A 13,119-nucleotide genomic window follows, 5' to 3' on the forward strand; every position below is an offset into this window, starting at 1 on the left:
TTGCATGAAAAAATGTCTCTCTACATGTTCAACTCCTGTGTGGATTTTTTTCACTCATATTAGACCCAACTGACCAGTCTAGGCCCTGTATAATCTCCACGCTGGGGAACCGGGAATTTTAAATAAAACGACATGTCAACTCTGTCAGGTTCGCCGACGGATGAATCCAGCCAACGAGAGAGGCTCAATCGAGGCCGACGGCTCGGGTCGCTGCGCTAGTGCTCGAGGGTTGCAGGATTGGATGCATCACTCACTGTAACACGGGCCTTTTACCATTGCCCCGAGGGCAATCTTCAGAGTTGGGGCAGTTCCCCAGAAGAGAAACCCCCATGTAAGCCTCATCGCGTGAGGTCTCAGTTGAGAGATGCACAAACTCTTGGGTCTGAACTTGTTCTTCTCTTTTCTGGTTCCTCGACGAAGGACCCTGCATGAATTGGAACACAGCCCAGACCGCAAAAAGAGCTCCTCCGCCAAGGCCCCCAAAGACATGAGGAACGAACTGTCAGATCTCAGGCAGGCAGTGCAGTCAAATGGACATTCCAGGCCGCGGAGTCGGTTAGCATGGCGTCTTCTCGAAAAACCAGCGTCAAACACCACACGACTGACCGGCGGGCGCGCGTGGCATCGACGAGTCCCATTGTCTTGGGACCAATACCCCCCTTCTCTAATGTTCCTGTTCCTGGAATGCGAGGGGGGCGGATGTGAGGCACTGGCCACGTCGCAAGTCTGGAATATGTGGAAAATGGATCCCCTCCTCTATCTAATGCGAAAGGCTGTAAAGGGATGTCAAGAGAGACTCTTAACCAGGTCAACCTTTGTAAGCTCCTGGATTCTGTTTCTCGGTTCTGACGCGCTTTGACACATCCTCAGCTGAGCTGAATACCTCGCAACTTATGCCCCAGACAATGCGGGAAAAGGAAGCAAACGAGGAGGGCTGGGACGGAACTACTCCGATACAGGGGATAAAAACCCCCAAGTACCTGCAGGACGTTCAGGGTTAGAATTTACAGCTGTCTTGAACGCTGTAAGCGAACATTTCCCGGCTCCAAAAAACACGAGGTTATAGTGGATAAAATCACATCTTCTCCGTAAACTCCGTCTCAGCTCGTCATGGGAAACTGCTCAAGAGTGGCGAGATGTAACATGTCATTACTGTGGTCGGCAGCTATCGACAAATTTGAGTTCCCATGATCGAAGAGTTGGCCAGCGGCGGCATGAACTGCCAAGACAGGTAATGTTGATGTCTCAGTTTCTTCAACCTGAGTGGCTGGACAGAGACCCAGGTACCTGGGATCTGACCCTCGGTAAACTAGCTGGCAGCATTGCCTCGTCAGCTGAGTTGGTTCGAATATCATGTCATGTTACAGGTCTCTTACAATGACGTTGAGCGTTGTGATCATAATTGGAGGGCTGGATATGCCCAATCTGGATAATCGTGTTCAACGATTCCCGATGATCGGCAATTCACTCGAAATGGATTAGACGAATCGAAAGACTCGACACGCGTAACAGCAAGTGACATTCGTGTTACAAACGGTTGTGAATAGTTACAAAGCCGTTGACTTAGAGTGCTTCGAGATCTGACTTGGCGTCTCTCAAGTCAAGAGACTATAGAAACTCTAGCATCAGAGTTTAACGTTCGCCCTACCTCCTAGGGAAAACAAGTTCGCCGTTTAGTCTTGGCTTCCCTGAGTCGTGATTGTTCACTAGCAAGGCCCCGTTGGCTATCAGTGCCGGCTCCTATTATGGTTCCCCGAGGCTAATTTAGCAACGCCAGATCCGTGTGAATGCCGAAGCTAGCATCGCCCATCCCGAACGCCATCCGCTATCGTTGACTCCTCTGGCGCTAAATACATCATCGCTTACAAAGAGGGGGCAGGGATCTGGATAGTCAAGTTGGTGAATGACTCTCCAAAACCCCCCTACCGCCAGTACTGTGCAGGTCTACTTTGCGGCATCGTCTCCAGAGTTGACACTTCGAGACGCCCCAGCCAAAACCCGTGAGGCGACCCGGGGGGTACTCTCCGGCTGCCAAACTCCCTCTGCAGCTCCAGATATTTGGCCCTCCCATCCAGTCGGAACCGTTTCAGCTCGACTAGGACATCCTTCATAGCCTCAAGGTTGGTCCGCGTCGGCGTTTCGATAGTCGGGGGCATCACCGCCATGCACCACGCCGTGTGAAATACCAAGGCTGAGGGGGGTATACCCGCGAGTGTCTGTTCAGGTGTCGCCGGTCCGATATGGTCGCGGATGTGATGCTCTAGCACCAACCTCCGATACTCACCTACGACAGAGTTGTCACTCACCTTGGGACCAATCCATACCTGTACCTTGGTAAGCTGCTCATCCAACGAGACGTCTGCACTCAGGTATTCGGGCTCGTGTCGGACCGACTCGTCCTCAGACTGAATAGGTAGACTGGAATTCAGGGTCCGGCCGATCACAGAGGATGGTCTCGGGGGCTGTTGTTGAACCTCATCTTCAAAGAAGCTGAAGCCTTTATCCCCTGAGTTCAACAATTCCTCAGCATCCAAGTCCTCGGCCATGGAGAAGCCCTCCTCGAAGGGATCAGGCTCAAACTCGAGCCGCAAATGTCTCAGACCGGCCAGCGTACAGGGTCCTCGGCGTGATTGAGCATCCGAGATGATTCGCTCCTGGATCGACAACAACTTCAAAAGGTTGATGAGTTTACTGATCAATGGGCCGGAGGACCGTCGCGGGATTCTTGTCAGAGTCAAGGACGTCAAGCGTGGGTTTGTGTCTGGAACTAGGGCCTGAGCAAAGGCCTTCTCGGACCGCGGCAGTATCGAGGTCTCGGCGATACATAGGCGAGCCATTGTAGAGAGACCATCAATCTCCAGCGTCGGGATCTGCGTGACGACCGAGTGATGCAGCCTTACAACCCGCAAGTTTGACGATAACACGGGCCGTAGCGTGTGCACATACAAGTATCCATACAACTTAGCTGTCCTCGGCCAGGCTCGCGCAGTGGCCTTTGAAGGCGGGACCAGGGGCATTGAATCACAACTGAATTGCTGCAAGTGTCCGCGGCCGAGGGTTAGCAACTTCCGAATCCCGAGCGACGAGATTTGGTTGTCGGACAGATTCAGATGTGTCAGGCCTTGAGAGGACTGGAAACTGGCCGAGGCGAAATAGGGATCCTCGCCTAGGAGACCCCTACACACACCATCTGCCGAGTCGGACTGGATGGGGCCTCTCCCGTCCAACCTCTTGAGCTGGTCTTCCTGCGGCAGGGTATCATGGGGATCATATGATGGTGCATCAACAAGATAACGCTCCGGATGATCAAAGGAACCACTCCAAGGTGACTCCACCACACGGATCCAACCTCCGTAGTCTGGCGTGACCCTCCCGAATTCCAGCTTACCCTCAACGTCAAAGTGCACGTCGGAGCGCAGATCAGTCGGATACAGGCACCGGGCGCCCAGAAACTCGAGTGCATGATCCGTCAGCTTGTTGCTGCCGAGATCAAGGCTCCACAGGCGCGTCTCAAACTGGGTGGTCAGGGCCTCGAACGCGGCATCATCAACCTCCTTGTGCCGGATTTTCAGCACTTGCAGCTCAGGCAGCAGGTCCCGCTGCAAGAACGGCCGGACGGAGCCTGGGGTGCCAGAGATGTCAAGGTACACCAGCCCGCGAAGGCATTCGTATGACACAAACTTGGTGGGAAGCGGGATCGGACAGTCTGCCATGCTCAACAGCAGGACATGCCGCTCAGTGTGCATAAACTCTGCCGGGTTCAAATCCTGGCGTCCATCAATCAGAAAGCAGGACAGATTTAGCAAAGTCTTGACGGCTTCTCTCAGGCTATTGTTGGGGTTCCTCCCCATGTTGAATGAATAGAGACCCCCAGCCGAACGCACGTCAAAGACCCTCGCAAGGCTCCTCGTGTCAGGCCTCATGCGGGCGAGTTGGCCAAAGACACAGTTGAGCAGCCATCCGAGGCCTAGAACCGTCACGTCAGCAACAGGTCGAGGCGAGGCTCTGCACCAACAGGCTCGTAACTTGCCATCTTCAGAATCCACGCCAACATCTCTCCCCGACTGCGCAACATCCCTCCATAAGCGTGGGGCAAACATGTCCCAGAAGCGACGGTTGACGCGGCACAGGGCGGCATAGTCACGAGGCGAGATGTACGGCGCCACAAGGCGGAGCCAGTCGACGGACACGGCTTCCTGGTAGGAAGGAAGCGAAGCCATGGATCTTGTGTGTATGCGCTCTTTTTTTCAGATGAAAGTTTCCCTGGTGAACAAAGAAAGGGACCTTTTCCGAAAATGCACGATAACTTGAGGCCTGAACGGCCCCCACTCCGATGATGGTGCCACCAACAACAGACAAGCACAAGCAAACAACCGGAGAGGAGGGGAGGGGCTGGGGGCGGCACGTGCCTGAATGAATAGGCTATAGTCAAGGGATGGGATGGGAGATGAATGAAGCTCCGCTGCTCAGCTGTTGATGAATGTCGCGTCGGCTGAAGTGGGGGTTGGATTTCGGATGATGAAGGTGGAGGGATTGATTACGCTACGCACAGTCCTCTTTGTGAGCCTCCACCTCCACCAACGCCAAGAGCATCCAGACTGGGATGAAGATGATGATGCCGAAAAGGCCAGTAAATAATATTCATTAAGCGACAATGAAGAATGATAAATCACGATACTCGTAGGTATACTGTATAGACTGAGTTCTTAGTGTAGTCTGACAACTCAGAGGCCCTCATACTATAGTTCGCAGCTGGTGATGGGGGCATCCATCAATACCCATCTTTTCATCTCACCAATCTTCACTGCGTCATGATGCAACGCTCCATCTGGCCCTGATCGCCCTAGGATCGTGATATCTCCCCGAGATCTCTCTATTCCAAGTTAACCGCCAAGTAAATCTCTCCGGCAGGCTACACAGCATCTCTCTCCACTATATCTCGCATCTCTACACATTCTTCCTCCACATCTATCACATCTCGCAAAAAACAGAAGCAATTGTCAATCGTACTGTACTACGTGAGAATCTCCGCACGGCGTACGTCGATCCCCTCATGCCAGGCGCTGAAAACGGTCATGTCGTCTTTTCTTTTTTTTGCCCACTTTCTTTTTTCCACTCGTCCGTTTTTAGCTGCGTCATTGTCACTATCACAACTGACGGTTCTGCTGTGCAACCATCCAGTCTGGCGCGTGGCTTTTCTGCCCAGATACGGATCTCCCTCGAACCCCTCCGTATTCGCTCCAGGTACGAGCTGGGCTGGGCTGAAGAACCAACAGAAAAACAGGTATGTATCATGGCATTTGCTTCCTGCGTCCTCTTTTGCCGATGAAAAACCAAGAGAGTTTCGGCAGTGGGATGAACTCTATCTAATCACCCGTTGGAAAGCCCACTTGCCGCTGCCCGGGGAAAAAACGTTGACATAAGAACCCAGCTGAAGCCATTCCCGCTAGTTTCCCGTCGCAGGCGAGCGCCAACCCTCCAAAGAGGCAAGGCTCGACAGACCGTCTTGTCATAGTCGTCTTAGCTCCGTTGACCACTCTGGGGACTCGGTCGGAAGCTGAACAGATCGCCGCCGAGGGAGGCTGAATGGATGGATGAACCTGCTGTTGGTGTTGGTTCAAACATTGATGGCTTCAAATAGTGGACACTGTTCAATTCCCCAGAATAGATAAACGCATATTCCCCAAAGCAAAGAAGACAAGCCCGTCATCTGTGTGTCTGTGCCCCTGGATCAGTTACATGCTGTGTTAGGTTCCAGAGCCTTCTTCCGAATCAACCTCGTTACACAAGCCTCGTCTCATCTCGTCCCATTCCATCCACCACACCCAACACCACCACCACCATCTCGCATGGACGTCAGTCAGTCTGAGTAAACATGGCTTGAGACTGGGCTGGACCCCTCTCTCCAGCTCAACAATAGCAGCCAGAATAGACCCCTCTCCCTCGCACACAGGGTCCACGGTCTGTGTCAGCCCTCTTTCTCAGCCCCCAATCGACAAGCCCTCCTCGCCTTTCCATCACATACACTGTTATTTCTCTCAGATAATACAACTCCAAAGCGTTGAATCAAGACAAATGCAATGCAATACTACTAATGAGCCCCTAACGTCTGCAGATCGCCACTCATTCCCCTTGTCAGTACTACCATTCAGCCCCATAAGGCCAACTCTTGGCATTCCCCCAGTTCCTCCATCATCGACTGGTCTACTTTACGCACTTGGTGCCAAAACCAAAGCCATGGTGAGCGAGCGAACGAGCCCATCACCATTTCCACTCTGCCTCCTTATGCAATCTCCGCCATTCTGCATGCCTCGCCCTGTGCATCAGCCTGCAGTAATGCATATCCTGCCACCTATAGCACACGTTGACCCTTTTCTTTTCCTCAACGGGCGGCGGCGGGTGAGAAGGGGGGAAGGGGAGTGGCCCCTTGTCTCCCATGCTCTCACTCTCCACCACGGCCCGCAGAGCATGCGAGACAGTCGACCACACCGTCCGTCGGCCATTGTTTTGTCCCTCGAGCTAGTCTTGACTGAGCCCTCGACTGCTTGCTCTCCACTGCAGCCAGTCAGTAGAGGTGGCCTGCATTCCTCGCGTCGACATTGGTCGGGGCAAAGACGCAAAAGACGCCATTGACATTCCCTCACTATCAGAACAGCAGAACAGACAGACGCGCACTTTTCATTGGACCAATCTCTCTCCTCGATTGACATTCTCTCCGTCAAACGCCATGCTTTTGCCTCCCAGATGGTCACCGACCAACAGCAGATTTGTGCAACGTATCTTCACGTCCAGTCACTTGTCAGATCCCGAAGCCCATGGCGCCCTCTCCCACCAAAACCCAGCGCAGTGGGATACCTACCACTTGTCTGCATCTCGCAGAAGAAACGAGTCCGTGTGTGCCCTCAAAACTCCGGGCCCCGGCGCCGGAATGGCTTGGTCTGGTCTGCTTTAAAGTGGTCCCTTTTGACTCGCGGATCGACGGTTCCTCGCCCGAGATCTGAGACAGTATGGGGTCTCCGTTGCAAGCGAGCATCCTCGCCCGTCAATGATATGCTGGGAACCCAAGCCGCAACTCGGTGGCTCAATCTGCGTCAGGCTCCTTTCTTGTTCCAATCAGAGGCTTGATTTCTTCAACCTCGCGTCTATCATATTTGATATCATTTGCCTCCTGTCGCCACATCCCCTCTTGGAATAGGTAGCCAGCCTAGAGTCCAATGCCAGCGTTGCTAAACTACCACAAGTCTTGATGCTAGCTACTTGTCTTCGTTCCTGTCTCCCTTGGTCTATTTAGTCCACTTGGCCACCAAATCTGCCTTGATCATCCATTCACCATCGTCATATCTCGGCGCCATAACTCCACGTCAATCCTCCACTCGACGCCACCTTCATCAAGTATTGCCTACTATCATCATGTCACGACGTCTCAGAGTCCTCTTCAAGCTTTGGAAAGTAACTGGTGAAAATGATTCATCTTTTTTGGAATACTACCTGGGCTTTCCTTTGCTAACTCCAATGCCCGCCACCTCATCTCCTCTGAACCATTCCATCAAGAATGCGGAATACAGCCGTGACAAACCCCCAACAAAAAATTGACAAAAATGATTCCTCTCGTTTGACACCGATACAGAACCCCCATGAAAAAACGCCTCGACACCGCCGTTGATGGACTTGGTTGTGTGTGAACAACAAATCATGCAAACCGACAAAAACAAACCCTTACCGCCTCTTCTCAAGTTCAAATCGTACAACCATTACAGCTTCAATCCTTTCGTCGTCTCTTTCCCCGTCGTTGCTCTTCCCAATGGAGCCTCTTGCTTGAGCCACGCATTACTGTGCTGCTTGTGGCGTCGACATGATGGCCAGGCTGCAGATGCTATAAGCCTCTCCTCTCTTTTCCCAGCTCCGCCTTCTTATGTCGAAAATGTTGAATGTGAATGTGTGTGGCCAAATATGTAAGTATGTGTGTGTGCGTGCATGTCTCCAAGCGGATGGTGCGGGTGTGTTGTGCTGTATGTCTCATCTGAGCGTCTCCACTCACTCCTCTCGACTGTCTTGTTTTCTCGCAGGTGGCGAGGGTGCAGTTCCTTCAAGCAAGGTACCCGGCGAGGATGAGTCCATGTTTTCTGCTCAGTACTCGGGGTCCCGCTTCTCGGCCTTGGCCTTCGACGGCGCTCGTCGCTTCCGGCTGCGCTCCTCCTGCTCGATCACAGGAACTGCCGCTGGGATGAACTCAACTCCGCGGTTGCGGCTGTTGGGTCGTGCGTGCAGCTTGCGGTGGTTGTTGAGGTTGTCCTGGCGGTTGAACTGATCCTTTCCGCAGAACTCGCAAGAGAAGCGGTTGGGGCCTTCACCGTGAAAACTGTCAAGTCTTGGTTAGCCACTGTGTTTGAGGCGCATGTGTGTGTGAAACCATTCCACAAGGGAGGTTAGGACTCACGTTTGCTTGTGACGCTTGAGATGCTCGTTGCGTCGGAACGCCTTGTGGCAGCCAGGATAATCACACTTGCACATGGCCCTCCGGACAACGTCGACTTGTGCGGATTCAGGCTTGTCAGATCGCTTCCGTGATGATCGAATCTGGGCACGCTGAAGCTCAGTGGTCTTTCGCTGGATCTCGTGCACCATCATCTTTCGCTGAGCACGCATCCGGTTGGGCGAGTTGGGATCATGCAGAGAATAAGCACCCAGCGGGGACTGGGAGTGTCGGTCCAGGTCAAAAGACTCAAATTCGCTCGAGAGCTGCTTGCTGGGGAAGAAGGAGATGGGGCTGTCGTTGGCGCAGGACCAGGATGAGGCGGTGTCGGCAGCTTCAGAACCAGATAGGCTCTGAGTGGGGGTCATCATGAAAGACGCTGCTCCCATGGATGCCTCTGGAGAGTATCCATACATGCCAAAAGAGTTGGACGGTGTCAATGATCCCATGGAACCTTGGTGAGCCATGTTCATCTCAAGCATCTGCTCATAATCGAAGCCGATATGCTCTCGCTTGATGGGAGTGTTGGGAAGACCATCCGAGAAAGGCATCTGCTCAGGCTCTGACTTGACAGGGCCAAAGAGGAACTTGCCCATCGAGGATGAAGGAGGAGTCAGCTCGGTCCGTTGCGAGGACGCGCTGTAGGGGCCGTCAAATTCCATGGTGCCGAATTCATGAGGAGTTGATCGTCGAGATGTAGGCGTGAAGGGGTCATATGCGGACGAGGCGGATGAGAAGCTGGTCGAGGTTGAAGGGCAGGACATGGGTTGGCTGCACAGGCTGAAGCTGTCGTCCATGTCGAACCGGAAATCCGACTCGAACTGCATCTTGATGATGATAAAAAGGGAGTGTGATGGTGAAGGATTAAATGGTAGAGGGAGGAGTGTTTGAGTAGGTGTATATGTCTGAGTCCCCTTGAAGAGAAGGGCAACAGTCCTCAGCGTTGTTCCAAAGTCTGAAGAGGCTCAGTCGAAACAGTCAAGAGTCTTGGTGCTTTCAGGCTCTGAATGATCTGTGAGTCTTGTCGGGAATGCTTTTTCGACAACGACGACGGACGCCCTTGAAGATATAGAGAACGAGGTGGAATGAGCTCTGCTGTAAAGAGACCTGCGGGCTTGAGACATTCACTCTGCAGATCAACCACGGTAGATCATCAAATGTACCTGGTGCTAGTCGAAAGTGACCGAGAGACAAGAATTGCGCTGCAGCAGACAAGAATGCGGACTAGGGTCGATGGTCTATAGCCAGATCGAGATCAGTCCCCCCAGGAGTAGGGCGGGAGAGGCGTGCTCCACTGTGGATTCTGTACAATATTGCTCGCATAGAGAGGTGTGATGTTTTGGATGATGGTGTATCAGTTATCACCAAGTGTCCCTGGGGATGTTTCGCCGTGCCCTCGAACACCCTCAGCTCGGCTAGCACACAACTAGTTATAACAAGAGCAGGCCCGATAAATAGACCATGACAGACTTAGCACTTGATCCGAGCGGCAGGCACTTGAGCACTTGACTAGAGCCAAAGCCAGAGGAAGGCGCAGGACGTTAAAAAGAGAGAACAAAGGATATCGTAGTGGTCGAACTACAGTGAACAAGCATGTTAGCAGCGCCGGCGTACGAGCCAACTATGGGCGTGTGCCAACGGGGTCCCTGACGCCAGTGTGGTTACTTGAAGCCACACCTTACCAGTTGAGCCTTTTGCCCTGAACCATGTTGCGGATCCCGACAGACGATGAGGGAGGAGGGTGGATGTCATGATGCGCACACACCTGAAGCCCAGGATTAACAGCCCACGACCAAGCAAGAAACGAGATCGGACCCTGCATAGTTCATGAACCGTACCCCACGGGGTGGGCTCTAGTGAAGTCTGGCGCCAGCCCACTATCTCGCCCATCTGCCACTGGACCTGTCAAGCCTCCAAAGCTATTCACCACACCTCCCCCTCCATCCCCAGAAAGCTCAGCGAACCCCATAGCTGCCGTGATGGGTGCACTTGGGCGGGGGCATATCAGATCTCGTTTGGGACCGCCGATTCTTGCCCCCAGCTGTAATGGACAGGACACCGAGGAATGGGACAAGACTTGGAATGGACCAAGCGAAATTTCCGCCTAAAGGACCGTCGAGCTGAGACAAGGCTATTCTGGCCGAGAGGACCCGAGTTGTGTGTTCCTGAGCGTGCCTGGATGTGTAACCTCTCAAGGAGAGACAGGCCCCATTCAGAGTGCTCTGGGTGTTCAATACTCGACTCCCTTTGGCCCTCTCAGGTAAAGCATCAATAGGAAAGATGCCCTCAACAGATGAAGATGTGGAGACTGGGATGTCTGCAAAGGGAGCAAAGCAGTAATCTGGCCCTATGTGGGAAAAGCAATGAGACTGGTGTTGCGGCGCAGGTCTCACTCAACGCAACCTGCGGCTGTTCCTGAGGGCGCATTATCAATTTTGACGGTACGTATTCACAAAACATACTGTCCTTGGACCCAGTGGCCTTGGGGAGCCAGCCGTCGGGTTGGTTTGGTGACCCCTGTTCCGATATGGACGTTTCGGAGCCTTGTGCCGTTGACAAGCAACGCGGGAAGACCAACGTCGGCCTCTCTCCAGACTGATCGCCATGTGCGCGGGAAATTCGTGATGTCATTCCACGCTCGGCACCTGTGCGGTCCAACAAGGCTGGCAGCTGGCTGGTCAGGCTTCAGGTCCGGTGAAAGAAGAAGCAGCGACTAGGTTGCAGCGCAGGAGGGCGACATGGGTGCGGTCGACCAACGTGCCTTGGCGTGGTACAGGCCGAATAGTGCGCATCTTGAGAGGACGAACGGCCTCGCGCCGAGCTAAGAGACGCGTGTGAGCATGGGAAGGGCGGCTGTGGGGAGTGAGAACAATAGAAGATGGGCATCCAGACCCTATTGACGTTTGAAAGATGGTCAGCCCGATCCAGAGCCTCATGGGCATCAACTACCGTAACAGGTTTACTGTGAGCCACACACGGTTCTCGTTATTGACTAGCCTCAACGCTTGGAGTAGTCCTTACGGACAGTGCGCGCCCCATAAACGCATCCTCGGGTTACTCAACATTAGCTTGGCAGCTGGAGGCGCTGGGAGGCTGTGGTGTGGATTGTGGTGGGCTCGCCAGGGCTGGCCGATCGAGTCTACTCGGCCGGGGAGGCCAGGCCCTGGCCAAGCAAGGTGCCGAAGCGTTCAAGCTGAGAGCCGACGGCCAAAATAATGATATGTCGCTCAACCATGGTGGACGCTTTCTCAACTGTCGGGGAACTTGTCAGGTCTGAGAATCTGTCAATATTGCGGACTCGGGTCCGCAGTTGGGAAGAGGGCAAATGGCAATAGTTCCAGCTTCCCTCGATTCCCTTATTTCCCATGTCCTCATCTTTTGGCAATATCTGTAAATCTATCACCTTTAGAAGGGTCAAAAATTTGAAGGGTTAGAGGGGTAATAGAGACGTGCCCGTGTCTGTGGTCATCGAGGCGCCCTGAGAACGCGAACGCGCTCTGGAACAAGGGCGACTGGGGTCATAACAAAGGGGCAGATAGGAGCACTTCACTCCATTAGGGCGCTGGCGGCCCCTCGAGCAAAACCGCTAACGCGAGGCTCACGGGAGTCCGTTCGCCGCGGCATCAATTAGACAAGGCTCTTGGAAGGACTGAATCATGATAGGACAAGATGCGTGGTTCTGTCATCGGCGTGGAGCCCGGTGGTGACCCCGTCGCGGAGGCCGCAGGTCAAGAGCCCTCTTAGCGTTGCCGGTCGATCTTCCGGGGCCGATCCAGGGTTCCTCCTGGGAAGCTCGGAACCGAGCAGCGCAGGGAACGGGGGTAACCTTAGGTCGTGGGTACCGGACAGGCTGAATCGGCTCTTCTCACGCCCCTGGCCGGCTGATGGTAGGTTTACGGATGAGACATTGAGATGGATTGGCGGTTTGTAATAACTCAGCCCATCTCTGGGAACTACTGCGCAATACGGCCACCTAACGGAGTAGACGGGAGGAACGAGGAACGACGGTATGCGCACTGACGCGTGTCGCACTGTGCTGCGGTGCTCCTTCCCATTTGGGACGGTGCCCTGAACTGCTCCTGCTGCGGTTGTTCCTGCTGCTGTACCGGCAACGCCGGGTTCGGCCCCCGCCAAAACCGTTCTTTTTCCAGGCTCATTTTTCCTTTTCATCTCCATCATGGCTGTCGCCTCTGTCTGTCTGTCTGGGCTGTCTTTGTCGGGCTCCAGTTTATCTGCACTTCATTTCTCAACGTCCTGTCGAACAAAGAACGCCTGCTGCAGCGAGTGAGCGAGCGTGGCACTGAGCGTGGCAGCTGTGCCTGTAATCCAACCACATACCTACTTACCCACCTCCTGCATTTGCTCGTCATATCGTAAGTTTTTCAGACGCCTCAGAAGCCAGAGATGGGGATTGACTGCTTTGGCGCGCCCTAGTCCGATAACCATATCCACTTCCCGCTCAGTCTCGCGTGCTTCAATCCTCCTAGTCCCTCAGCACCCCAGCCATCAGAACTGGTTCCCATCGGGGCTCCGGTTGCCTGTCCACAGCTCTCTTCAGCTCCATTGATTAAGTGAGCACTGGGTAATCCTCGATATGGATCCCAGGCCTCGCTCATCGCCATTGTCATCCCGAAGTGGTCTTGCTC

At 53.8% G+C, this 13,119-nt stretch overlaps 2 protein-coding genes across 2 annotated transcripts; both read right to left on the reverse strand.

Moving 5' to 3' along the window:
• Positions 1-1,922: 1,922 nt before the first annotated feature.
• NCS54_00025500 (Hypothetical protein) lies at positions 1,923-4,220 on the reverse strand (the record flags this gene model as incomplete). Its single annotated transcript, XM_053145910.1, has 1 exon — positions 1,923-4,220. The coding sequence occupies one exon, from the start codon at positions 4,218-4,220 to the stop codon at positions 1,923-1,925; it is 2,298 nt and encodes a 765-aa protein (XP_053001885.1).
• Positions 4,221-8,127: 3,907 nt separating this feature from the next.
• On the reverse strand, positions 8,128-9,300 carry NCS54_00025600 (C2H2 type master regulator of conidiophore development brlA; the record flags this gene model as incomplete). Its single annotated transcript, XM_053145911.1, has 2 exons — positions 8,128-8,359; positions 8,438-9,300. 2 exons carry the CDS (start codon positions 9,298-9,300, stop codon positions 8,128-8,130), a joined length of 1,095 nt encoding a protein of 364 aa, XP_053001886.1.
• Between the last annotated feature and the right edge of the window lie 3,819 nt (positions 9,301-13,119).

This window comes from Fusarium falciforme, chromosome 1, assembly GCF_026873545.1.
Source record: "Fusarium falciforme chromosome 1, complete sequence".
NCBI classification, from domain to species: Eukaryota; Fungi; Ascomycota; class Sordariomycetes; order Hypocreales; family Nectriaceae; genus Fusarium; species Fusarium falciforme.